Genomic DNA, 27,403 nt, shown 5'->3' with positions numbered 1-27,403 from the left:
ACCCACAAAAAAAAAAAAGCCCCTCACCACCCACCTCCCCCCCTTAACAAGAGCAATGTCTCAAAAAGGGTTCCTAAATAGCTTCCCATTTAGCAAAAGTACGACAGCGAATTGCCCAAAGTTTCTCCATTTCACAAATATACCAGAGTTTGCTTAACCATTTAACCAAAGGAGGAACAGTAGGAGATTTCCAGTAGGCAGCTAGCGTCACTCTTGTGGCGGACATGCCTAGTCAATAATGCCTGAGACTTGGTAAGACCGGGAGGTTTCTTAGTAAATATGAAATATTCAGGAGACCATTTAATAGGCCTAAGAAACCAACTCTGTAATCTATGTTGTATAGCCTTCCAGTAGGCCCGCACTTTAAAACAGGACCACCAAATGTGGCCCATGGTACCACATCCACGCCAGTACAAGGGAGATACATTAAGAAACATGTGGTGAAAACGTACAGGAGTCAAGTACCATCTGTAGAGTACTTTAACTGCACTCTCCCTGAAGGGAACCGATATAGACACCTTCATTAGCCCATTCTCCAAGAGAGACCAATCATCCTCACCCATAGTTACTCCCAGTTCTTGATGCCAACGCACCCAATTGTCAAGGTGAGGATGCATTAGCTTGAGTTGATATACGTACAGGCAGGTGATAAGACCCCTTGTGCCTCTAAAGTCCTCACAAAGATCCTCAATGAAAGATTTCTCTCGCAATACTTTAGCCTTAATGACCGTGGAGGAAAGGAAAATGTCTCAATTGAGAATAGGCAAAAACCTCATGAGGTAAAATAGGATATAGATGTACAAGGGAATCAAAGGGGATCAAAAGGTCCTCATCACAAAATTGACCCCAAGTTGCCAAGCCAAAAAAGATACCCATCTAGAAAATGGCCCAGGTGAAAGACTCGGGGGGGAAACTGGGTTATTAGCTATAGGGGTTAATTTGGATAAAACTAACTAAATCAGGTTTGGCAAACAGACTACCCCAATAGAAAAAAGTTGAGGCAAACGAAGGACACATATCTTTTCTTAAGGTCCTATATCTACGTGGAAGCCACATCAGGGAGCGAAGAGGAAAGGGACCCACATCCGCTTGTTCTAAGTGTAGCCAAAGCTTTTGCGGGTTAGCCTGAAACCATTTGAAAGCAGCTCGAGCTGCCTTGTAGTACCAAAAGACATTAGGAACTCCCAAGCCCCCTTTCTTATGATCCCGATAAACATAGGCGCCCCCGTATAAGAGGTTTGGGGAGGCTTAACCGTGACCTTACCCTGCGCCCTGCTTCCCTCCCGACTCAGCTCCCCGACCGGCAGCGCCCTGCCAACACAGCTCCCTGACCGGCAGCTCAGCTCCCCGACAGACCAACCCTGGGGCGGGGGGGGGGGGGGTGCTCTGCCGCTCCCGCTGCTCGCTCCTCTTCTTAATGGAACCCCCCCGCACCACGCACTAGCCTTTTAAAAAGAAATGTCCGCCGCAGTGGCGAGGCGCAGCACCTCGTATCTGCAAGTAAAAGAAGCGGATCATCTCATTGGGCCTTCCCTCACTCTGTCCCGCCCTCCTCTGACGCAACTTCCTATTTCCGCAAGGGCGGGACAGTGAGGGAAGGCCCGATGAGACGATCTACTTCTTTTACGTGCAAATGCGAGGCGCTGCGCCTCGCCACCGCGTCGGACATTTCTTTTTAAAGACCGGGTGGCAGAGAGAAGACGAGGCACTGAGGTTCTGGCTCGCGGGGGGGGGGGAGAAGGGAGGGAGTGAGGGACAGATTTGCTGCATCGACAGGCAGAGAGGGGAAGTGGTATTGCACGGGGAGGGGGGCAAGGAGGGAGAGGTGCTGCATGGGGTGGCAAGGCGGGATATTTGTGCTGCATGATAGGGGTCAAGGAAGAAGAGAAGTGATGCTTTGGGGCAGTGGGCAACAACACAGGGGAGACATTTTGCATGGGAGGGCAAGGAGGGAGAGAGGTGCAGTATCAAGAGGGGTAGGGAGGGACAGAGGTGCTGCATCAGGAAGGGCAGGGAGGGACAGTGGTACTGCAATGGGGGGGGGGGGGAGAAATGAGGAAGAGAGGTGCTGGATAGGAAGAAAGATTCATTGGGGGAAATATGGAAGGGAGAGGGCACGGAGACACAAAGAGGTGCTGGACTTGGGAGAGAAGATGGATGGCGGACTTGAAGAGAAAAAACATGCCAAATGTACAAGGAGACTTTGACAAAACAGTTAAGAGAAGACAGAGGATATCAGAAACCAGAGACTGGGACCAACACAATAAGAAACATTAAATGACCAGACAACAAAGGTAGAAATTTTTTTTTTTAATTTATTGATTAGAATATGTCAGTTTTTTGAATGTGCGTCTGCCAGAACTGGTTTTAGACATAGTGGAGGTAAATCTCCAGCTTTGAGATAGGCCACCCTTGGCATCTCTGAACTCCTTCACCTTTGCTGGCAGGGATACAGAGCTCCGCCAGCCAATAAATGAACTGCCACTGCTCTCTGCTGCTTGTTTCTGGCTCTGAGCAGAATGCCAGGACTTCTCAGTGCGCGAATTCCTAGCATGCTGCTCAGAGCCAGAAACAAGCAGCAGAGAGTGGCAGTAATCCATTTATTTGGCTGATGGGGCTCGGCATCCCTACAGCAAAGGTATACCTTGCGTGTCTGAACGGTGGGAGGGGAGAGGGAGGAATGCATTGCCCCCCTACCCCTTAGTCCACCGTTCACTTGTCTATTAGATTGTAAGCTCTTTGAGCAGGGACTGTCTCTCTTTGTTAAATTGTACAGCGCTGCGTAACCCTAGTAGCGCTCTAGAAATGTTAAGTAGTAGTAGTAGTCCCCATGCCCTCTCCCCCCCCCCCCCCCCAAATTGCAAGGCTTGCTATACCCAGAAAGAGAGCCTGCTAAAAATTTCGCAGCACACCACTGGGTGTAGAGCCTAAATCATGACACACTACCTCTTGATGGATCTACAAATGGTCTATCAGACAACTATGGATGTAAGCTCCACCCCTGGCCCCACCCATAACCCCGCCCCCTTTAGCCTCCCCAAACAGTTGGACCACCGACCGCCTATGCCGATAAAGTAGGGAACGGGGCAATCGAGGGGGCGCTTGTTACACCAAATAAAGCGAACCAATCTATCTTGCAGGCTAGCTTAAAAAACCCCTAGAGACCCAGAGAGGAAGGACTTGGACGGGGCAATATATTCATTTTTAATGTCGCAATCCTACCAAACCAAGATAGATCAGAAGTTTCCCACCGCTCCAAATCCTTGTATATAGCTCTCAAGAGGGGAAGATAATTGGCAGAAAATAAGTCTGAGATGAGAGGGGTAAGAATAATCCCTAAATAAGTGATGCCCCCAGACACCCATCTAAAAGAGAAAGAGTGCTGGATGGACCTCAAAACCTGTGAGAAAATCCCTATCACTAAGGCCTCCGACTTATTTATGTTTAGTTTAAAGCCAGAGACCAAGGAATAAGCAGACAAGAGCTTCATGAGATTAGGCAGGGAGATTAACGGTTTAGTCAGGGAAAGAAGATCATCTGCAAACATAGCCAATTTGTATTCCCTAGTCCCTACACATATTCCGGAGATGTTGGGGTCTGATTGCAAAGAAATCGCAAGGGGTTCCATAACCAGTACAAACAACATTGGAGAAAGCGGGCATCCCTGTTTAGTTCCTCTAAACAGTGAAAACATCGAAGAGTTACCCCCACTGATACGAACACAAGCACGTGGAAGAGGCATAAAGAGCTTGATCTTCTGAAGCCCAGACTAAATCCAAAACTGTCCAGCACCTGATAAACGGCCAATGGACTCAATCAAATGCCTTTTCGGCGTCTAAACCAAGGAGGCAAGCCTGAAGCTCATGCTTTCTAGTTATGTGAATCAAGTTAATCATACGACGAGCATTGTCCATGGTCTGGCGATGAGGAATAAAACCAGTCTGGTCTGTATGAATTAAGTCAAGCAAAATTTGGGAAAAATCCACAATTCCAGGAACAACATATATAGAATGTTTGTACGTTTGGGAAGCTTGCCAGGTGCCCTTGGCCTGGATTGGCTGCTGTCGTGGACAGGATGCTGGGCTCGATGGACTCTTGGTCTTTTCCCAGTGTGGCATTACTTATGTACTTATAACTTTGGCAAGGCAATTGGCTAGCACTTTTGCCAAGATTTTAATGTCTGAATTTAGTACCGAAATAGGATGGTAGGAGGCACATTCGATCCCATCTTTGCCAGGTTTTGGAATAACTGCAATCCAGGCATCCATCATGGATGGAGGAAACTCTGCCCCTGCAACCACCTCATTAAGGAGCTCCGTCAGTATGGGCACCAATTTACCTCTAAAGACTTTATAAAAATCATTAGGTAAGCTGTCCAAACCAGGCAACTTTCCCACTGGAAGTTCCTTGATGACTTTACAAACCTCATCGACTAATACCGGTCCATCGAGAACTGCCTGCTGTTCAGCTGTAAGAGTAGGAAAGGAGCAAAGCAGAGAGAAAAATTTCGGAGGCATAAAGATTTTGATAAAACGGATGACATCAAGGGATTTCCTCTACCGTCCCCCACCTTACGAATTGCGCGGTCCAATCGGTGTTGATGTAATTTAACTGTCAAAGAGCGACCCGGTTTATTACTAAGCACATACTGATTCTGTCGCTGTTGACCTTGAAACAATTGTAACTGATCAGAATATATCTGGTCCAGTTTCAAGCGAAGAGCTTGAATTTCACGCACAGTGGAGACTGAGTGAGAGGACTTATGTCTTTCAGCCAAGTGAGTCAGTTATGATAGGCACCTGGCAATCTCCATCCTCTGCAGCCGAGCCCACACACTAGCTTTTTGCAAAAAGAAACTCCTGGAGACAGCCTTGAAGGTATCCCAAACAACACCTAAAGATAGTCCAGAGTTTAAGTTAATTTCGAGGTACTCCTGTAGAAGAGGTCTATAATCCGCCAAAGTCTCCAGATCATGCATTCATGGGCGGATGCATTTCGGTTCAAACTTAATGCAGAAAAAACCCAATGCCTAATACTCACCTCTCAACATAACAAGAACAAATTCACCGCCATTAACACACCTAATCTGAACCTTCCAATTTCGGACACCCTAAGAATCCTTGGAGTTACCATTGATCGACACCTAACACTCGAAAGCCACGCGAAAAACACAACCAAAAAGATGTTCCATTCAATGTGGAAATTAAAAAGAGTAAGACCTTTCTTCCCAAGGACTGTTTTCCGTAACCTGGTACAATCATTGGTGCTCAGTCATCTGGACTACTGTAATGCACTCTACGCCGGCTGTAAAGAGCAAATAATTAAGAAACTTCAGACAGCCCAGAACACCGCAGCTAGACTCATATTCGGTAAAACAAAATATGAAAGTGCGAAACCCCTAAGAAAAAAAACTACACTGGCTCCCACTTAAAGAACGCATCACGTTTAAAATATGCTCCCTAGTCCATAAAATCATTGACGGAGATGCACCAGCCTACATGTCAGATCTGATTGACTTACCACCTAGGAATGCCAAAAGATCATCCCGCACATTCCTTAATCTGCACTTCCCTAACTGCAAAGGTTTAAAATACAAACTAATGCACGCGTCAAACTTTACCTACTTGAGCACACAGTTATGGAACGCATTGCCGTGCAACTTAAAAACGATTTACGAATTAACGAACTTACGCAAATTGCTGAAGACCCATCTCTTTAACAAGGCATACCACAAAGATCAACCAATGTGAACATACTCAACTTCTCCACATATATTCAGAACTGTCTTAGAACTCCTGCTTGTTATACTACTATCATGTTCTATCATTATCATGTTACTCAAGATCCTTCTGTAACACTAATTGTCTATTTTCTAATATATTTCCACTATCCATGATGTATTGTAAGCCACCTTGAGCCTGCAACGAGGTGGGAAAATGTGGGATACAAATGCAATAAATAAATCTATATAAATAAATAAATAAATCTTACTATAATGTCCCTGGGTCTATTTTCCAAAGGTTTTCCCAGAGCACTATGTGCTCTATCGATTTCCAATTCACCCGGGTCTAGTTCCTCACCCAGAATTTTCACACAAAGCAAACGCACTATGGCGGGGACATCTTCCGCGTCACCATTCTCAGGCACCCCACGGAACCGGAGGTTGTGCCTGCGTCCGCGATTTTTCAAATCATCAACTTTGTATTGGAGCTCCTCGTTCTGAACAATCAGCTGAGAGAGACGGGAGTCAATAGCTGTGGCGCGTTCAGCCTGTTTGTCCGCCCGCTCCTCCAAAACCTCCACCCGGCCACCGAGCTCCCTTAGGTCCAAACTTATGGCATCCATACGTTACAGAATTTCATCCTTAGACACCTTTATCTGCGCTCGAATATCCTCCAAGCATTTCACTCTCTCCTTCAGGAGACCCTTTTTAGAGATGAGAGAACACAGGTCAACATGGGAGGACGCGGAGCGGAGTCAGATCCAGAAGAGCGACTGGGGGTAGGAGACACGTGGCGCGGCAGGCCCTTTCCCACTTGCCTCACAGAATGGCGCTCGCCCACTTTGCGCTGCAACGATGGAATTTTACTCATTGCTAGGGTTATCTTCCAGGTACCAGCACAGGGTAAGTTAAGATCAATTTAAGGGTGGATGTTGGGGGATGTTGCTAATAAAGGCAAAGTAGTGTGGGAGCTAGAATCTAAGGCATCTATCCGACACCGTGACGTCACTTCCTCCCACTATCCAAACCCCGCTAAGCTAACTGCTTTTACCACATTCTCTGGTGGTCAAGGTCTGTTAATCATGGAAAGAGAAGACAAGTTTGCAGATCAACTCCTGTATATACAGATTGATTGTACCAAGTTGTCAAAGGGGGGCTTAAGAGCTTAAGTATCTGCTTAAGACTGTTTACAACAAATTTATTACTATGAAGAAACTGATGCCATTTTCTTTTTCTCTCTTCAGTAACCTCTTCAGTATGTGTTTTTGATTTTACTGTTTTGAATTAATGCTGTATGTTTGTAGAACTTTTAATACTTGTTGAGGCCTTCCATCTACAGTTTTTCCAAAGGAGCCCAGGCTACATGAAAGGTGCCACAATGCAAGTCCTCACTGAAACTTTATACAGAAATCGAAAAAGACCCATAGTACTGAGGCCCATCATGAATCTGCATGATTTAGAACATCAGGACCTTCTCTTCGTCAATTACCTCAAGGAACCAAATGACTGTTGTGGGCTCATCTGCCATCAGGATCATCGGCATACACTTGCAGCCCAGCTTTATGGGACTGAATCCTAGAGCTTTACATTTTTTTTGCATTTGAGGACTTATTCCCATTATTGTTTTAGGAGTTTATTTTTTCCCTTAGCACTTAAGTATTTTGTGTGTATTATTGGAATTATTACTAAGTTTGTGAGGATTCGGAAAGAGTGACAGGCCAGATGAAAGACATACGTGTTTTACTAAATATGATTGTGAAAAATTGAGTATTCATCCTGTCTTGAATCTTATGTCTTCCATATTTTGTGCTCATTTCAAGAGACTCTCTCCCTGCTCTCCTTAATGCCCAGCTGAATTAAGACCTGACATCAGTGCAGCAAAGATACCACCTTTTGGTAAGAGATGGGAACCATGGCTACTGCAACAGATGCTGCCTTATAACAAGCTCAACCACTTAACTCATCCAGAAGTGGAAGCTTCTGGATTAGGGAATGGAATGCCGAACTTGAGAACATAAGAGATTCTAGCATGGTCAACATCTCAACTTGTAAGCACAGCCTGAAGAAGTCTAGAATAACCCAGTTTGCACTGGTTGAAGTCTTTTTAGGAGAGCATGTGGACAGCAGTTCTTTCTAGAAGTAAAGAGCTTGTTAAATTCTTCTCTTAGGTCAAGAGTTCTTGACAGGATGAAATCGTAAAGTATATTTGGATATATAGAAAAGAGCAGTTCTGCGATCACAATAGGACTGATATTGAACTGGCCAACCCTTTGAAAGATTAGGAAACAAACACCAGTCAGTATAACTTTAATCATCATTACTATAATTGTGTTGTCCAAATGCTTACTATGATGTATCTCCATTCCTTGTTTGCAATGATGGTCCCCCAGAAGGGAGAGCTACTGAATTATGGAATTCACTTAGCTTAAATAGTTTTAATATCTGTTTTAAAAGTACTCTATAGGTGTGCCATCATATTCCTGTGCTTTGCAGCCTAGTTGTTGTTGCTCTATATGGCAGATGACTTGAGACTTATTACCCAAGCCTAGAACTAAGATACTGATACAATAGAATTGAAATTTGGCCGCTTGGCATGAATATGTGATCACATACACGATCAAAGGGGGAAACTGATGACATTAAGGTTATATTTGAAAATAATGGTCCCCCCATTCAGAGAGGAATATTAGAGGTTAAATGTTAGTATAGTAAATATGATGGAAAATGACAATGCTGTCTTTTCCAGATGCAGGAAACTGTTATTAGACATAAACATGTTTGGAAGACAACAGAGAAGTGAATGCGATGTATGCAGATATGAGCATACAGATGATGTATGGAATAATGTATGATAGCTCCGCATTCCTTAGATTTTTACTGGAACCACAAGCAGTGTTGGAAAGTACCCTGAATCCCCTGAACTTGCAGATGTAAGCAGAATATGATCTAGCCAATGATTTTTCAGTTTGTTTCCCATGATTTGTGATGTACACCTATTGTCCAGTTAATTCATGACAATGCATTCTTAATAAAAGAGCAGAGGACCCAAGGGATTTTGAGACAGTTCTGGGTGAGCTCACTCTCATTAGGCGAAACCATCAGTCTGAAAGGATTTTATTTTATATATTTTATTTTATATTTTTATATTTTATTTTATTTGTGGTGTGTGTGGATTTCTTTCCTTTGGCCTCCTAGAGATAGGAGTAAAGAGCTGGGTGTGTGATCTTCTCCAGTTGGGTCTTAGGCAATCACCACACTCTCCAGCAATGAATTCCAGAGTTTAATTACACTTCGAGTGAAGGAATATTTTCTCTGATTTGTTTTACAATTTGTAGCTTCACTGCATGCCCCCTAGAGTAAACAAGCGATTCACGTCTACCCGTTCCATTCCACTCATTTTATAGACCTTTATTGTATCTCCCCTCAGCCGTCTTTTCTCCAAGCTGAAGAGCCCTAGCCGCTTTAGCTTTTCCTTATAGGGAAGTTGTCCCATCCCCTTTATCATTTTTGTTGCCCTTCTCTGTACCTTTTCTAATCCCACTATGTGTTTTTTGAGATACAGTGACCAGAATTGCATACAGTACTCGAGGTGTGGTCACATTATAACATCCTCATTTTTGTTTTCCATTCCTTTCCTAATACCTAACATTCTATTCGCTTTCTTAGCTGCCACTGCACACTGAGCAGAGGGTTTCAACGTATCAACAATGACACCTAGATCCCTTTCCTGGTCAGTGACTCCTAATGTGGAACCTTGCATCATGTAACTATAGTTTGGGTTCCTCTTTCCCACATGCATCACTTTGCACTTGCTCACATTAAATGTCACCTGCCATTTGGATGCCCAAGTCTCGTAAAGTCTTTTTGTAATTTTTTCACAATCCTTAATGTTTTAATAACTTTGAATAACTGTCATCAGCAAATGTAATTACCTCACTAGCTACTCCCATCTCTAGATCATTTATAAATATGTTAAAAAGCAGTGGTCCCAACACAGACCCCTGGGAAACCCCATTATCTATCTTTCTCCATTAAGAATATTGACCATTTAAACCTACTCTCCGTTTTCTTTTACAGCTTGATAAAGTTGTAAGTCAAAGAGGTCTCTCTCACCTTCCCAAAGTGGACAAATTGTGTTCCAAATCAATCACCACTGGACCATTTTTCCCCCCTCCTATAAGCTCAGCCTGACATGAAGCAGAGACAGGGAGAGAGTGATCAGTGCACCCCAGTGTACAATGTGACCTGCCAGAGAACAGATGAACCCATTCCCACCAAGCAGCTCACCCGTTCCAGCAGGCTCATCTCCTGAAATTCAGGACTGGTGTTGGCCAGTCGCTGCAAAGTGTGTGTCAGGTCATACGACGTGGAGAAGTAGAATCCGTCCACAGCCAGGACATGGTTGATCATTGCTAGAAAGGATTTATTGTCCTGTATCTGAAAGGGGAAGAAACGCAAGAGATGCATTCACTAGTGTGTGGAACACACACAAAATTAACTTAATGCACATCAAAATTAAGGATACTGTCACAAAAAACCTAGCCACCTGCCTAGGGCTACCCTGCAGTCATTTACAGGATCTATCCCCAGGACAGCTCAGGTCCGCCTGCACCTGCTGCTTGTACTCTACACTAGTATCCTCCTCCTACCGACTGGGTCTCTCGCTCTCAAGGTGTTCCCCAGTAATTTCTAGGTTACTGGGGCCAGACTCCCAGTGATCCTACAGTTCCTAGAAAGCACTCACAGACCCAACGCACAAACTACTAGGATTCTTAGTCAGTCCAGACAAGCAGAGGCAATAAATTAAAAATGTTTATTGTCATGAAAAATATTGAACAGTGAACCATAAAAACAGATGGAACAAAAACAGCACATAACAACAGGTAATTGAATATGGATCACTTATAAAACTATTTAAACTTGTTTACTATATAAATAGTACCTAAGGAGTTCAGGACATATAACTGCTCACAGGTTATCAAATATAACTGTTCTCAGGGCTTCAGCAAAGAGATCTTTCTCTCTTTTCTCCCTGGTTAAGGCTGGGGAAAAAAAGCTAGTATATCCTAGATGAATTGAGCTCCTGGGCCAATCAGAGCCCAGAACAACAAGCTTTCAAAAGTATACTGCATCTTACTGCCTATCTGTGTTAGACAAAAGAAAAAAAAAGTAATTTCTCTGTAACAGCTTTAAACATAAATATGAACCACCTGCTGCTCAAACTAGAGAAATAGTTTACAGGCTTAAACCCACTGTTTTGTCAGATGCATTTTCTTTCCCTCTGAAATCAAACTGGAAATGGTAACTTGTGACGGCGAAAAAAAAAAAAGGCCATCCCTGTGTTCAAATATTAATGTTTATTAAAAAGTTTGATATACCACAGTTTCAAGCAGGAGGACCAAAATAGTTTATAATCAGTTAAAATAGCAACAACAATAGAAAAGAAAGATCATAATAATTGAAAAAGCAAATACAGCAAGAGGTTTAAAAGAATACAGGAACACAAAACAAACGAAAGAATTCTTACTCCCAGAGCAGACAGTTCCCTGGTGAAACACCAAATGCATGTTGAAAAAAAATATACAAGTACATAAGTATTGCCATACTGGGAAAACCCAAAGGTCCATCAAGCCCAGCATCCTGTTTCCAACAGTGGCTAATCCAGGTCACAAATACCTGGCAAGATCCCAAAAAAGTACAAAACATTTTATATTGCTTATCCCAGAAAGAGTGGATTTTCCCAAAGTCCATTTAATAATGGTCTATGGACTTTTCCTTTAGGAAGCCGTCCAAACCTTTTTTAAACTACGCTAAACTAACCGCCTTTACCACAATCTCAGGCAACGATTCCAGAGTTTAATTACACGTTGAGTGAAGAAAAGTTTTCTCCGATTCGTTTTAAATTTACTACATTGTAACTTCATCGCATGCCCCCTAGTCCTAGTATTTTTGGAAAGCGTAAGCAGACGTAAACAGTTTTTAGCAAAGACTGAAAGACTGAAAATTTGACAACAGAATCCTCAAGAGCAAATATTGAAAGGGGGGGGGGGGATGGAAGGCGAGGTCATTCCAAAATTTAAGGGTCACAAAGTAAAAAGCTGAATTCCGGGTAGACTTGTAGCGGGTATATCCAGGGGAGGGGAAGACCAGACAGAGTCTAGAAATCTGAGGACTCGAATGGGAGTATAAGGAATTGTTACTGAAGAGAGATAAGATGGAATCCCGAGATGAAAAGCTTTATGAGTCAAGAGAATCTTAAAGCAAGAACAGAGTTCTATACGCAGCCAATGAAGGCACATTGAAAGAAAAAAAAATTTAGCTTTGAAAAGGAAACAGGCACAGGTATTTTGTAGTTTGCAGCTGACGAGCCTGGGAGAGTGAAATACCACAGTAAGACTGTGAAATGACAAAAGCTTTATCAAAGTGTGAAGAGACTGAAAATCAAGGTAGTTATGGACAGAATAAATATGGCATAATGAAAGAAAACCCCATATGATCTGTGAAGGAAAGATGGGAATCTAGGATAACCCCGAGAAAACAAACAAACAAAAAAAAGCCATAAATACACCAGTGTAAGTATTTAAAATGATAAAATTAACTTGAAAATCCTCTGGATATCCTCATGAGCCAAGAAGAAAGCAAGCAGAAAGCAGTCTGACACTAGTCTTTTCTCCCTGCCATCGACATGGATGAGAGGGGAAGAGCTGCTAGGCACAAGATGGAAAAGGCACCGTGGGCCAATCTGAAAAGAGGGAATGGCAATTTACACTGGTGTGATATACAGGCCTCCTTCACAGACAGAAGAAGTGGACAAAGATTTAATTGAAGACATTCAAAATATAGCTCTGAAAGGAGAAGTACTACTAATAGGTGATTTTAATGTATCTGATGTTGACTTTGGAATCCCTATTGTGGGGTCTTTAGAAGCAGAGAGATACTGGATTCTCTACAGGGGGGGACTATTCCAGCAGTTGGTAATGAACCCACGTGGGATGGTGCCATACTGGACTTGGTGCTTAGGGGATAGTGTTTCTGATGTTATAGTAGGTGATCTGGCATTCAGATGGTGTGGGTGGAGAAGGTTCGTTCAAGAATGAAGGTTCTAGACAAAAAAAAAAAAAAGCTACAACTTTATTCAGATGGGGGATTACCTCAAGGAATTGCTATTTGGAAGGGAACATCTGGAAGAAGTTGGAAAGAAGTGGGGGGAAAAATGAAAAGAGCTATTGCAAGGGCAACAAACCTTTTTGTAAGGAAAGTAAATAAAAGTAAGGAGAAAAAGGAGTTCGCTTTGGTTCTCAAAAGTAGTAGTTGAAAAGGTAAGGAAAAAAAGGTTATCTTTTATAAAACTACAAGAGATCACAGAAAGAGTTGGACAGGTGGCAATATCTAGAAAAGCTAAAAAGCCGGTAGAGTAGTCAGGAAAGCAAAGAAGCAAATGGAAGAAAAATAGTTAGTGATAGAAAGAAGTGCAAAAGTGGCAATGTGAGACTCAAAAGGTGAAGGGGAGGAATATGTACAAACAGATAAATGTGGAATTGCTTAACAAATAGTCCTGTCTGTGTTCACAGCGCAAGTGCTGGAAGCAGGACTGCAGAAAAACACAAACAGGAATGAGGGGGTGGTAATCTCTGAATGATTTTCAGAGGACTGTGTTCGTGGGGAGCTAGCTAAATTAAAGGTGGACAAAGCAATGGGGCCAGATGGCATACATATGAGGGTACTGACGGAACTTTAGAGAAGCACTGAAAAGGTTAGCTGAACTTCCCCAAGTGGGGAGTGGTCCCAGAGGACTGGAGAAGAGCAGATGTGGTCCTTAACCACAAAAGCAGAAGTAAAGAAGAGGTTGGGAACTACAGGCCGGCAAGTCTGACTTCTGTGATAAGTAAATTAATAGAAACGCTTTTAAAACAGAAGATAGTAAAGTTTCTGGGTTACAGGACCTGAGGCAACATAGTTTCACTAGAGGTAGATCTTGTAAGACAAACCTGATTAAATTTCTTTGACTGGGTGACCAGAGAGTTGGATCGAGGGAGCGTGCTAGGTGTGATGTATTTCGATTTTAGCAAACCCTTCGACACAGTTCCTCACAGACGACTAATAAATAAATTGAGTGCCCTCGCTATGGGCCTTAAAGTGGCTAATTGGGTTAGGAACTGGTCGAGTGGAAGGCAACAGAGGGTAGTGGTAAATGGAGTTCCTTCTGAAGAAAAGGATGTTATCAGTGGTGTGCCGAAAGGTTCAGTTCTTTTTAACATTTTTGTAAGCGATATTGCTGAAGGGCTGTCTGGTAAGGATTGCCTCTTTGCAGAGGATACCAAAATCTGCAACAGAGATGCCTACATTTTTCTCTGTTTCTAGCACCCAAGGGCAGAATTGTCCCCCTAGTTTACTAGCCAGACATCAGCATTGCTCTTTCAGGCAAAAATAAAAAGAAAACTACCTGAGAAAAGTTCACTGCTTTGAACAATACAATTAAAAAAAAAAAAAGGAGGGGGTGGAGACAAACCTTTGTTTGCGGTCAAAGAAAAAGCATTACATGCTCAACAAGTAATGAGGCCAGGCTTTTCCATGTGCTAAGTAAACTACAAACCAAGAGAACAGGGTACACCAGGAAGGATCATTGCACTCCACAGCTCACAGAACTTAAAAACATTACCACACTGTGCTGGGTCAGCCTGGGCCTGGCACTTATGAATAAACTATCACACAGTGAAATGAGAGAGGGGGATGGGCCTGGGCCTGGCCTAGCCACTTGATGAATTAAGTGTCTGCGTATGGCAGCACAGTTTTGGGAGTGGAGGTCAGCATCTCTACAGAAGACTTAGCATGGCTGGCATGGGGCTTTGATCATCCGTGCAGCTCAAGGCATGCCACATGCAACCCTTTCCAACACAGGATATTCAACGGTAGGGAAATGACAGACCTTGAGCTCACATGGATGCTCAAGGCTCTGCATCAGCTGTATTGATTTTTGTTTAGCGATACTAGTACCACTCAAATTGTGCTGATCTGGAGGAGCTAGGGAAGAGTAGATGGTGGACATTAGGAGAAAGGGCCTTGACTTGCCCCTGGGGAGGGGTGGGGGAGGAGATGAATGAACGTTCATGTAGGGTGTCAAATACCCTTGGGCTGGCCTTGAGAGAGGAAGCATTGAGGCAGGCCAGGATCCACTAATCATCCTACAACTTTGAAAGAAAAAAATGGATACAACAGATGATATGAACAGCCTGTACTGTGTGCTAGTGATGAATGTGGAAAATAATTAAAAGTTCAAATCTTTCTCAAGGGATAGCAAGAAGCAGAGATAGAAGGTGGTTCCCCCTTTTGTCCCAACACATACACAGAAATAAAAATGTGTTGAACTAAAAGATGATTTACAGATCAAGATAATCTGCCTTTGGATATCTGAATGTATCAGTTACACTTTGAAATCAGCCCAAGCTATCATTTACCACAAAGAATCATTTATTGCTGCTGTTCTAGTTGCCCCATACCTGGGTATCGGTCAAATGTAGCATAGTCTTCTTGTATGAGAGGATGTCAAAGTCAGTTGCCTTCCAGATTGTGTGATTCAGCAAGTCTCCAATTTTTTTCTTCTTTGTTATTATGATAAGATAATTACCTGTGAAAATAAACAAGAGGGTCAATGACCATTTTACCATAAAATGACTGATGGAAAAATGTTCAGCAGCAACACAGCCTGCGAGGAGCATATGCAGGACCAAGGAAGTGACAGTATTGAATCCTCTAATCTGATAACAGTACAAGGGAGCTCAGAAACTTCTTTAAGACAGGGATGCAGCTGACTCTGTGGCCTAAGATGCAGCCTTGTAGCTTCAATGTTGAGGACCACTGACCAACAGGCAAACTCGGGCTGGATGTGCTTTGGAATTGGTGTATTCGGGCTCAGAAAGAGAAGGAAGACAGTAAGGATGGTCTACAGAGAAGGGACTTCTCCAGCCCAGCTAAAGTTCTCTTAGCTATCCAGGCACATCATTTGAAGAGGTGGACGCAATGGAGCTCTCCCCCACTACCAAATTAAAAAAAAGTTATTTCTATTCAGTTTAGAAAACAAAAATTCACATCAGAAATTGATTTGTAAGCTTTTGTTTAAAAATTCAGAGGAGCTGTTTGAATGAAAGTTATTTTTTTTAATTTCCTTTTTATTGGTTTCTTGTAATTTACTTTAATATCTTTGGTTGAAAAAAAGGATGCAAAAAAGTAACCACAGAAACACAGAAAATTCAATCCCCAAAGTAAAATAAAAGGTATACTCCTAATCACTCCACAAAGCACAGGAGGGCATATCAAAAAAAGCAAATACTACTCACCTGTATCAGGTATTCTCCTAGCACAGCAGGCCAAGTATTCACACAGAAGGGTGATGTCATCCAATGGAGCCTGGTGCGGACCCTGACTAGCAATACTTAGAAACTTCTAGCAGTGTCCCACCATGCATGCATTGGTGCCTTCCCACCTGATACATAAGCACAAGTCCCTCAGTCATTTTATAAAGCTAAAGAATACAACTCAAGGGGAGATGGGAGGGTATGGCTCCCTCTTAAAGAACGCATCACGTTCAAAATATGTACCCTGGTCCAGAAAATCATTCATGGAGATGCCCCAGCCTACGTCAGGCCTGATAGACTTACCACTGAAGAATGCTAAGACATCGTCCCACACATTCCTTAATCTTCATTTCACCAACTGTAAAGGGCTAAAATACAAACTAACGCACTCGTCAACCTTTTCCTACTTGAGCACACATTTTTGGAACGCACTACCATTTAACTTAAACTCGATCCATGAACTAACCAACTTCCGCAAACTATTGAAGACCCATCTCTTTAACAAGACATACCACAAAGACCAACAAATATGAACTCCTTCACAGATACCCAGAACTGTCTTTACTATCTGCTTGTTATATTAATATCATGCTTTTAACATTATCATGTTACCCAAGATCCTTCTAACATACTAAATGTTTATTTCTTACATATCTCCATTATTCATGATATATTGTAAGCCACATTGAGCCTGCAAAAAGGTGGGAAAATGTGGGATACAAATGCAATAAATAAATAAATGTGACAATACTTGGCCTGCAGTCCTCAGAGAACAGCTGCTACAGGTGAGTAACTTTGCTTTCTCCGAGGACAAGCAGGCAGTTTTCTCACAGAAGGGAATCCCTAGCTACAAGGCTCGCCAAAAACAATACTAGGACAATACAGAAAAGAAACAACGAGGCCTGAAATTGAACCAACCTAAATCTATAGACATACTAAGGTTGTGGAGGAGTAGCCTGGAACAGAACAAATCTGGGCCTAAGAGGGTAGCGTTCCATTCTAGACGACAAATTCTTCAGGACTGCCTGCCCCAACAGGCTATCACGTTGGGTATCCTGCTCAAGGTAGTAATGAGATGTGAATGTGTGTATAGATGACACGTCACAGCTTTGCAAATCTCCTTTATGGAGGCTGATCTCAAGTGGGCTACAGACGTTACTATGGCTCTGATACTATGAGCCTTGACATGATCCTTCAGAGTCAGCCCGGGCATAAGTAAAGAAAATGCAATCTCCCAGCCAACTGGAAATTGTGCATTTGCTGATGGCTATCCACATCCTGTTTGGGTCAAAAGAAACAAAAAGTTTGGTGGACTGTCTATGGGCTTTAGTCTACTCCATATAGAAAGCCAAGGCTTGCTTGCAGCCTAAGGTATGCAAATTCACTCTCGCCAGATGGGCATGAGGTTTTGGGAAAAACGCTGTCAGGATGAGTGAACGATTAAAACAGAATTCCAACCCTACCTTAGGAAGCAACTTAGGGTGCGTACAAATAACTACTCTATTGTGGTGAAACTTAGTGTAAGGTAGATCACCTACTAGGGCCTGAAGTTCACTGACTCTGCAAGCTGAAGTGACTGCCACCAAAAACAGATCAATCACTGGCATGCCCCATCTCTGCATGACTGTGAAGGCCGCCTCTGACAGCTGCCATTCGCCTGGATCTAGAAGTGTCCAGCTGAGAAAGTCCGTCCATCTGCACATAGACTGCTCCTGCAATATGGGCGGCCGACCGATAAGCCCAGCAAAAAAGTTTGTCCATTAAAGGAGCTGGAGCGCTTCTGTCACCAGAGGCATACTCTGCATGTCCCCCTGACGAATTATGTACGCCACCGCTGTCGTGTTGTTGGAGAGCGCCCAAACCGGTTTGCCCTCCAACACTTCACAAAAGGCCTGAAGAGCTCATGATACTGCCCAGAGCTCCATATGACTGACTACTGTGCCTCTGTCAGGGTCTAGAGCCCCTGTGCATACTGATGTAGAAAATGAGCTCCTCAGCATGTCAAGCTGGCATCCAGCACCACCACCACCACCATAATCCAATGAGGAGACACCAACGGCATGCCCTTCTTCAGGCTGGAAGAAAGCCACCAGCCCATACTGCTCCTCCCCAGAAGGGTCCATCAGAGACACACAATGTAGTCCAAGACATCGACCACCTGCTTAACGCCTGCTTCAACGGCCCTTGCCCAGGGCACCAACTTCAGAATCGCTACCATGAACCCCCAGCATTTGCACAGAGTCCCACGAATGTGAACATGGGAAAAGTACCAAACACCAAATCTGGTCTTGTAGCTTGACCAGACACTGGAAGAAAACTTGGCTCTGAGCTGTATTGAACCCCCCTCCCCCCCCCCCCCCCCCCCCAAAAAAAAGATATTCCAGAGTCTGGGTGGGGACCAGGCGGCTCATGGGAAAACTGATTATCCACTCCAGGGACTGTAACTGCAAAGTCACCCGGGAGGTTGAGTGGTGATATTCCTGCTCAGAGTCCACCCTGATCAACCAGTCGTCGAGATAGGGATCATCCCCCCTTTCCGCAGATACACTGCCATGACCACCATCACCTTGGAGAAGGTTCTAGCAGCTGCAGCCAGACCAAAAAGCATAGCCTAAAACTGAAAATGATGGCCCAACACTGTAAAAGTGGAGAAAACACCAATGAGGATGCCAAAATGGGAATATGCAAAAATGCCTCCTTGAGATCCAGAGCCACCAGACAATCCCCTAGCTGCACCACCACCATGAAGAACCACAGTGTTTCCATGCAAAAATGCTTAAGAACAGCCATCTCCCTACTCTCAGCCCTGAAGAATGGATCAGCACCCCATCACTGGGCAGCCTGGGCCATGGGGACGGATCATGCCTTGCGACCTGAAGCTTGCTTGTCTGCCCAAAAAGAAGACTGTGACCGATACCTGGCCCTCTGGAACAAAGACCCAGAAGCCCGCCACATCTCCTGGAGACATGTGCAAGCTGAACCTGTCACCAAGGGCACCTTGGGCATGTCCTCCGGCGAGCACTGGTACAGAATACCCCAGGTCCTTCACTAACTTTTCAATGTCCTTACCAAACAGGAACTTACCTCAGAAAGGCAACTTGGCAAGATGCTGCAGTGCGGTAGCCACAACAACCGTTGGGCCGTAACTGCCAAAGACGTCTGCTAAGTGGAAGCCGACAGCCAGATTGTACACTGCGTCTATCAGGTAAGTGAGACCCGACTCCATGAGAGGAAAGATTGCCGCCATCATCGCCCTAGAGTCCTCCTCAGGGTTCACAGCCCAACTGGGCCCAGCTAAGGCACGCCCACGCCGCATACCCATTACAAAAACCAGCTTGCAAGGTGAGGGCAGACACTTTGAACGAGAGCTTCAGCGACACATTTAGCCTCTGATCCTACATGCCCTTCAGGGCTATTCCCCCCTCTACCAGAAGGGTAGTCTTCTTGATGAATGCAGCAACAAAGGCATCCACCTTGGGCAAGCAACACTTCTCCAGGTGATCTGTCGCCACTGCGGGAGCCTGGGTCTCCTCATCCTTGATATTAAGCGCTTCTAGCACTAGTAATGAGGGACAGCAGCTCCTCCTCATGAAAGATCCGGTCCGCGGTAGGGTCATCTGGCTCCTCTCCTGCCAACTTCCCCTCCTTTGTTGTCTGGTGACTGTTTTTCTGATCATGCTGGCCCAGTATTTGATTCTGCTGCTATCTGTCCTCTTAACTCCGTTTCCAGGGCTTCCTTTCCATTTCTTTCCTTTCCTCCTTTCTTCTTCATTTCCATGTGCAGTTTTTTTTCCTCTCTTCCTTTTCCCTCATCTCCTTCCTCACTCTTCCCTCCCCTCCATCCATGTCCAGCATTTCTTCTCTCTCCCTTCCTTCTCCTCCATCCACCCATGTCCAGCAAGCCTCCTCCCGCCCTGCATCCACCCATGTCCAGCAACCCTCCTCTCCCCCTGCCCTCCCCTCCATCCACCCATGTCCAGCGACTGTCCTCTCTCCCCAGCCACCCCTGCCCAGCGATTCTTCTCTCTCCCCTGCCCTCTCTCCAGCCCCCCTATCCAGCAATTCTCCTCTCTCCCCTGCCACCCAGTGGATTCTTCGGGGCAGACAGGAAAGATGGGAAAATGTGGGATACAAATGCTACAAATAAAATAAATAAATCCCCAGTCTTTCCTGCCCACTGCCGACTCTCCCGCGGCGCTACTGCATCGCCGCCGAGACTTACAAGGGCGGTCTCCAAGACTTCAGCAGAAGTCTCGGCAGCCATTTTTAAAGAGTGATGCAGTAGCGCCGCAGGAGAGTCAGTGCCGGCAGCAGGCAGAAAAGACTGGGGATCTTTCCTGCCTGCACGAAGAAACCACTGGGTGGCTGGAGGAGGGGGGGGGGGGGCAGGAGGTGGCTCCAGCACACCACCAGACCTCACAAAAAAGGTGGCAGTATGCCGTACCAGCGTGTACCAGCACAAAAAAAGCACTGTTTTTAAGGCCTTAGATGATGCTGCATTGGCAATTGAGCAAAGTTTGAAAGTTATTGTTCTCCAAGAGATCTGATGCCGATTTTGGCAAGTCCATCTGGAGAAAGATCAGTCCTGTATATTCTTTGTAGTAGGACCAACTATGTGGAACACTCTTCCTCTAGAAATGCGCCAAATTACTTCACTATTAATTTTTAAAAAACAGTTAGACCTATCTGTTCTGCAAGGCATTTCATTGAATGACTACAGTTATTCAGAGGACTGTGTGCCCTGCCCCATGCACAAGGTAGAGAGGGTGGCAGAGGGCTGTTGTCAGGAGATGCTCTGTTCCCTCTCCTGCTCTGGCAAATGACTTATCACCAGATGGGCACTGAGCCATAAGGGGTCTCATGCACTATCAGGTATAATTTAATACTAAATTTGACTCCATCGTATCACCCTCATTTGGGGAGCCGATTGGATACATGCTATCCAAACCCATCTTTAGCATACCCACATAGTGTGCACCAGCACACATTCCTCAGTCAGAACTGCCTGCCATATGTCGTCATTCCATGCATTATGTTTTCAGCTAATTTCTTCTGAACAGTTTTTATATTACTTTTAACCATTTCATTTTTTAGCCCCCAAGCCTTTTAACTTGTAAAGACTTAAATTTCAATGTGGTTGTTTGTTTAGCAATCAAGATCATAATGTTAAAAACAGTGAAATGTGATTTAATAAAATCTTGGGTTAGTCACTCTCTCTGCTTCTTTTCTATACACCCCTGCTAGTCTTTCCCGTATCCTTTCTGCCCACCTAACTCCCCATGCTCATAATAAGTACCTGTATATATGTAAACCGCTTTGAATGTAGTTGCAAAATACCACAGAAAGGCGGTATATCAAGTCCCATTTCCCTTTCCCTAAACATAATTGAATAGTACAGAATCTGTGGAGATGTGTTAAAATGGTTCTCAGGCTTCCTAAGGTCTAGATCATACAAATGAAACAGTCAGGTACAATTTCCTAAGCATGGTCCCCCGTTTGTGGAGTGCCCCAGGGCTCTCCATTGTCCCCCATCCTATTTAACATCATGTTGATTCCATTAGGCAATTTACTGGAGAAAAATGGTCTCCCAACATTAATTTATACAGACAGACAATGTTACCATCTATATTCCATTCACTAAAGAAATAAATTCAATTACTCATATCATCAGATTAGGTATCTCTCTAATGGAATCTTGGGCAACCAATTTCAAATTAAAACTGAATAGCAAATCCTCATTACGCTATAAATCTTAAATCACTTACCATTGAGAGCATCACATATCCCCTTGACTCAACTATGAAAATCCTAGGAGTCACATTACTGACCAATTCCGATAACCAAATTTCCAAAGTGGTCTCACGTGTCTTCAATTCATTATGGAAATTGAGGAGACTAAGACCATTCTTCACAAAATCAGTCTTCTGTACCCTCGTTCAATCCTTAGTCCTAACAAAATTTGATTACTGCAACTCTATTTACGTAGGACTTAAAGGGAATCTCCTCAAAAAATTATAAACCGCATAAAACATTGCTGCACGTCTCATATTCGCCAAAGCAACCCCCTTCTGTACGATTTGCCAATAAAAACTAGAATATCATTCAAGCTATGTACCTTCATTCAAAATATTTTGTAAGGTTCGGCCCCAATATACATGAACAACCTCACGTAACTAGAGAATATCCTATCATACAATTCAAAAATTGTAAGAAAGTAACCTACAAAACAATACATACTGCTAACTTTTCATATCAAGGCATTAAAATTTGGAACTCTTTACCTAAAACCATCAAATGCACCAATGATTATTTGTTATTCCAAAGTCTACTGAAAACTCACTTCTTCCAGTCCAGCCTTTAAGGAAATAAGCACTCCTCTCATATAAACTCATGGCATTAATTTTTACTCATCCCACCTCCTACTACTCCTGTCTATCCCAGTTAATCGTAGCCCTTTACCCCATATTTCAATTATCTAGCATAAATCACTAAAGGGGTCTTTTCCTAAGCCGCAGTAGTGTTTTTAGCTCGCAGTAGAAATCAGCTGGCAGTAAATGCCGAGATGCCCATTATATTCCTTAGGCGTTTCGGCATTTACCACCAGCTAATTTCTACTGCGGCTTAGTAAAAGATCCTCTAAGTATTTAATTACATCTGTTCCTAACTCATGTTTTTACTGGTCTAACATTATATGATGTATTTTACTTTCTGTTAATATATTTTGAACATGTTCATGCTTTTCAAATTGTTATGCAAGCCACACTCAACCAGAGTTCTACTCGGACTAATGCGATGTATGTCATAAATGTCAAATAAATAAAAATACAGATATTGGATTTCCATTTTTCACCCTTCCATTGATATGGCTTGTTTCCCTCCCTGACCACAAGGCTTTGTTGTAACTCCAAGAATGGCAGTACCAGAAGTAGTCAGAACACAGCTCCCAGCAACAACAGTTGCCCCATTTTATCCAACATTATTTCCCTTTTCATTGCAAATAGACTGTTTTGCAGCACAAGCACATTTAAAGCTCTCCCTTAGCTACCGTATATACACACACATCTACAAGTTGATCTCATGTATAAGCAGAGGGCAGTTTTGGAACAAAAAAATATGGCCAAAACTTCTGTGACCCATATATAAGTCGAGACTAGTCCCACATTTCTCCCTCTCTCCTTCCCCTCCAGCATCTCCCTTGCCTTTAATGAACCCCTCCCCCACCCCCCAATAGCCTATAGCTTCACAGATTTCAACAGGGTCCGAACAGAAAACCAGAAGGAAACAGCTAAGTCTTCAGATTTCAGTATGTGAGGATTATATATTTATCCCTCATGAACAGTGCTTTTTTTGTGCCGGTACGCACCGGTACAGCGTACCGGCACCTTTTTCCTGAGGTCCCGCTCCCTTCCGTTCCTGCTTTTGATTCGCGATTCTCCTCTCCCCTGCCCTCCCCTCCATGTCCAGAAATTGTCTCTCCCCTCCCAGCATGTCGCCTCTCTCCCCTCTCCAAGTCGCAGCGAACCGGAAGTTAGTGAAGGCAGCGCAGCAGTGCTCAGAGGCAGGCACGCAGGCAGGTTCGTGCTCGTCTCCTCTTGCGTTGCTTCCTTCTCAGTGCATCCCGCCCTCTAAGGCGGGAAGCGCTGAGAGGGAAGCAACACGAGAGGAGACGAACACGAACCTGCCTGCGTGCTGCCTGCCTCAGTGAGCACTGCTGTGCTGCTTTCACTTCCGGTTCGCTGCGACTTGGAGAGGGGAGGGCGGAGCACTCTCTAAAGTCTGTAATGACCTGTTCCTTGCCAAATCCAGAGGCCACTACTCCATCCTCATCCTCCTGTATCTATCCGCCGCTTTTGACACTGTCAATCATGACTTACTTCTTGCCACACTGTCCTCATTTGGGTTCCAGGGCTCTGTCCTCTCCTGGTTCTCCTCCTATCTCTCCCACCGCACCTTCAAAGTTCACTTTCATGGATCTTCCTCCACCCCCATCCCCTTATCTGTTGGTGTTCCCCAGGGATCGGTCCTTGGACCCCTTCTCTTCTCAATCTACACCTCTTCCCTGGGCTCCCTGATCTCATTTCATGGTTTCCAGTATCATCTCTATGCTGATGACACCCAACTGTATCTCTCCACACCAGACATCACCGTGGAGACCCAGGCAAAGGTATCGGCCTGCTTATCCGACATTGCTGCCTGGATGTCCAACCGCCACCTGAAACTGAACATGTCCAAGACCGAGCTTATCGTCTTTCCACCAAAACCCACTTCTCCTCTTCCTCCACTTTCTATCTCAGTTGATAACACCCTCATCCTCCCAGTCTCATATGCCCGCAACCTCGGAGTCATCTTTGACTCCTCTCTCTCCTTCTCTGCGCATATCCAGCAGATAGCCAAAACCTGTCGCTTCTTCCTCTTTAACATCAGCAAAATTCGCCCTTTCCTCTCTGAACACACCATCCGAACTCTCGTCCACGCTCTCATTACCTCTCGCCTGGACTACTGCAACTTGCTCCTCACCGGCCTCCCACTTAGCCATCTATCCCCCCTTCAGTCTGTTCAGAACTCTGCTGCACGTCTCATATTCCGCCAGAACCGATATACTCATATCACCCCTCTCCTCAGGTCACTTCACTGGCTTCCGATCAGATACCGCATTCAATTCAAGCTTCTCCTTCTTACCTACAAATGCACTCAGTCTGCTGCCCCTCACTATCTTTCTACCCTCATCTCCCCTTACGTTCCCGCCCGTAACCTCCGTTCACAGGATAAATCCCTCCTCTCAGTACCCTTCTCCACCACCGCCAACTCCAGGCTCCGCTCATTCTGCCTCGCCTCACCCTATGCTTGGAACAACCTTCCTGAACCCTTACGCCAAGCCCCCTCCCTGCCCGTCTTCAAGTCTTTGCTTAAAGCCCACCTCTTCAATGCTGCATTCGGCTCCTAACCCTTACCGTTCAGTGAATCCAGACTGCCCCTATCGGACCGACCGTTCACTTGTCTATTAGATTGTAAGCTCTTTGAACAGGGACTGTCTCTCTTTGTTAAATTGTACAGCGCTGCGTAACCCTAGTAGCACTCTAGAAATGTTAAGTAGTAGTAGTAGTAGTAGTAGTAGTAGGAGGAGGAGGAGGAGGGCGAGGAGACATACTGGACATAGAGGGGTGGGGAGAGGAGGGCAGGGGAGATTCTCTGGACATGGATGGGGAGAGGAGGGCAGGGGAGAGAGATTCTCTGGACATGGATGGCAGGGGAGAGGAGAATCGCTGGACACGGATGAGAGGACAGGGGAGAGGAGAATCGCTGGACATGGATGAGAGGAGAGGGGAGAGGAGAATCGCTGGACATGGATGAGAGGAGAGGAGAATCGCTGGACACGAATGGGAGGGCACGGAAGAGAGATTCGCTGGACATGGATGGATGGATGGAGGGGTTGGCGGGGAGAGAGGAGAAATGCTGGTCTTGGATGGAGGTGAGGGGAGAGAGAATTATTGCTTTATATGGATACAGGGGAAGGAAGAGAGGGGAGGGAAGAGAGAGGAGAAATGTTGGACATGGATGGAGGGGAGGAGAGAGGAGAAGTACTGGACATGGGTGGAGGGGAGGAAAGAAAAAAGAAGAAGATGCACATGGATGGAGATGAGGGAAAGGGAAGAGAGGAGAAAAACTGCACTTGGATGAAGAAAATAGGCAAAAGTTGGATCCACGTTATACCTCCTCCAGTCAATTCCACGGAGGAGGACACAGCTTTTACTTATGGATGTAGGGCAAGAAATGAAGAAGAAAGGAGGAAAGTAAAGAAATAAATGGAAAGGAAGCCCTGGAAACAGAGTTAAGAGAACAGATAGAGAGCAGCAGAATCAGAGACTCGGACCAATATGGATAGAAAAACAAAGTTACCAGACAACAAAGGTAGAAAAAATCATTATATTTTCATTTTAGTGTTTGGAATATGTCCAATTTGAGAATTTACATCTGCTGTCTTATTTTGCACTGGGTATACTGGAGCTGTAACAGCTTACAGAAATTATTGATTATGAAAAAACACCAAGTTATTTTTTTCTCCTATACTAGTACAATATTTTCAAGGATGTCTGTTTATATGCGCCATGGCTGGTATAAGGGGTGTGGCTAATGTGGGTGTGGCCATGTGTGGTGATCCCGCCCATAACGAGTACCGGCACCTTTTTTTCTACAAAAAAAAGCACTGCTCATCAATAAGTCAATCACTCTAAAAACTTTGGCAAGTTCAATAAAGCAAAACGCATTTTCATAAATCCAAACAGAATGTTTTGTTCAGGAAAAAGTATTGTTCAGTACCCACGCACACACTCCTGTTTTCTTTTACCCCCCCCCCCCCCCAAAAAAAAAGGATTTACTCACCAATTCTTTCCACACTGTCCAAGCTAAACTTCCTCTTTGAACCTACTGCTTGAGCCAATCAAATGGCTTTTAGCCGTTGCCTAATAACTGTCATGTACACTTTCCTGCAGGCATGCCCTCCTCTCCATGTACATGTTCAGCACAAACTTTCAACCAGCTAACACATTACAGATTTTAAACAATCACTACTGTTTTATGTTTAATCACTCTCCAGTCTCACTCACGCACATTTCCACCAACCTCTCATCTTTAATTTGAACACTGAACAAGCTAACCCCGACTTAAAGAGTTTTTACCACACCAGGGATATATATAGTACTGGCTGAATCCTCTCAACAACTTTATCACAGCCAGACTGTCTACTATACTTCCACGAAACTAGCAATAGCAAGAGAGCTATGGCACTGATAAAAATAACCCATACATAAGATGACCCTGGTTTATCAGATTTTGAAGTCAAAATCTCTTGACTTATGAGTATACAGGTATTTCTCTTCCTTCTTCATACTCTCAAAATTTATCTTTCTGACTCTTATTTTCCTTACCTGCCACCAGTCGCATTGTTCCCAGAATGCCATATATTGGTCTTGTAACTGCTGACGGAGGGACATCTTTCTTACCTGAAAAGGCAAAGTGATGAATTTGGTCATGCATTTGATAAACCACTTTTCTATAGTACAACCAAGGCAGTTTACATACTATACATAGGTGCTTTCTCCATTCCTAGCTGGTTCACAACCTAAGGTTTTTTTACTAATATTTTCAGGAAATAGCAAAAGAATAACCTACAAATTCTTTGCATAAGGAACTAGAGAATGAGAGGGAGTTCCAGGAGTCCTCATAATTCACGGAGTTGATGTAATTTGTCTTAACTGATCAGAGGGCAGTAAGGCAATTTTTGCATCCAAATAAGAGCCGAATTGTATAGGGTCAAAAATATATATATTTG

The 27,403-nt window shown here is 44.2% G+C and overlaps 1 protein-coding gene across 1 annotated transcript in view; it reads right to left on the bottom strand.

Moving 5' to 3' along the window:
* SACM1L (SAC1 like phosphatidylinositide phosphatase) overlaps positions 1 to 27,403 on the bottom strand; it is a 140,222-nt gene that overhangs the window by 83,127 nt on the left and 29,692 nt on the right. Inside the window, exons 3-5 of the mRNA XM_030204311.1 lie at positions 27,000 to 27,074; positions 15,220 to 15,347; positions 10,010 to 10,159 (exon numbers count right to left, since the gene is read on the bottom strand). Of these exons, the coding sequence (XP_030060171.1) occupies positions 10,010 to 10,159; positions 15,220 to 15,347; positions 27,000 to 27,074 (353 nt within the window). The remainder of the gene's footprint in view (positions 1 to 10,009; positions 10,160 to 15,219; positions 15,348 to 26,999; positions 27,075 to 27,403) is intronic.

Source organism: Microcaecilia unicolor, chromosome 1 (assembly GCF_901765095.1).
Source record: "Microcaecilia unicolor chromosome 1, aMicUni1.1, whole genome shotgun sequence".
In the NCBI taxonomy this organism is placed as follows: domain Eukaryota; kingdom Metazoa; phylum Chordata; class Amphibia; order Gymnophiona; family Siphonopidae; genus Microcaecilia; species Microcaecilia unicolor.
Note: the sequence above shows the minus strand (reverse complement) of the source record. Positions and strands in the feature narration are given on the sequence as shown.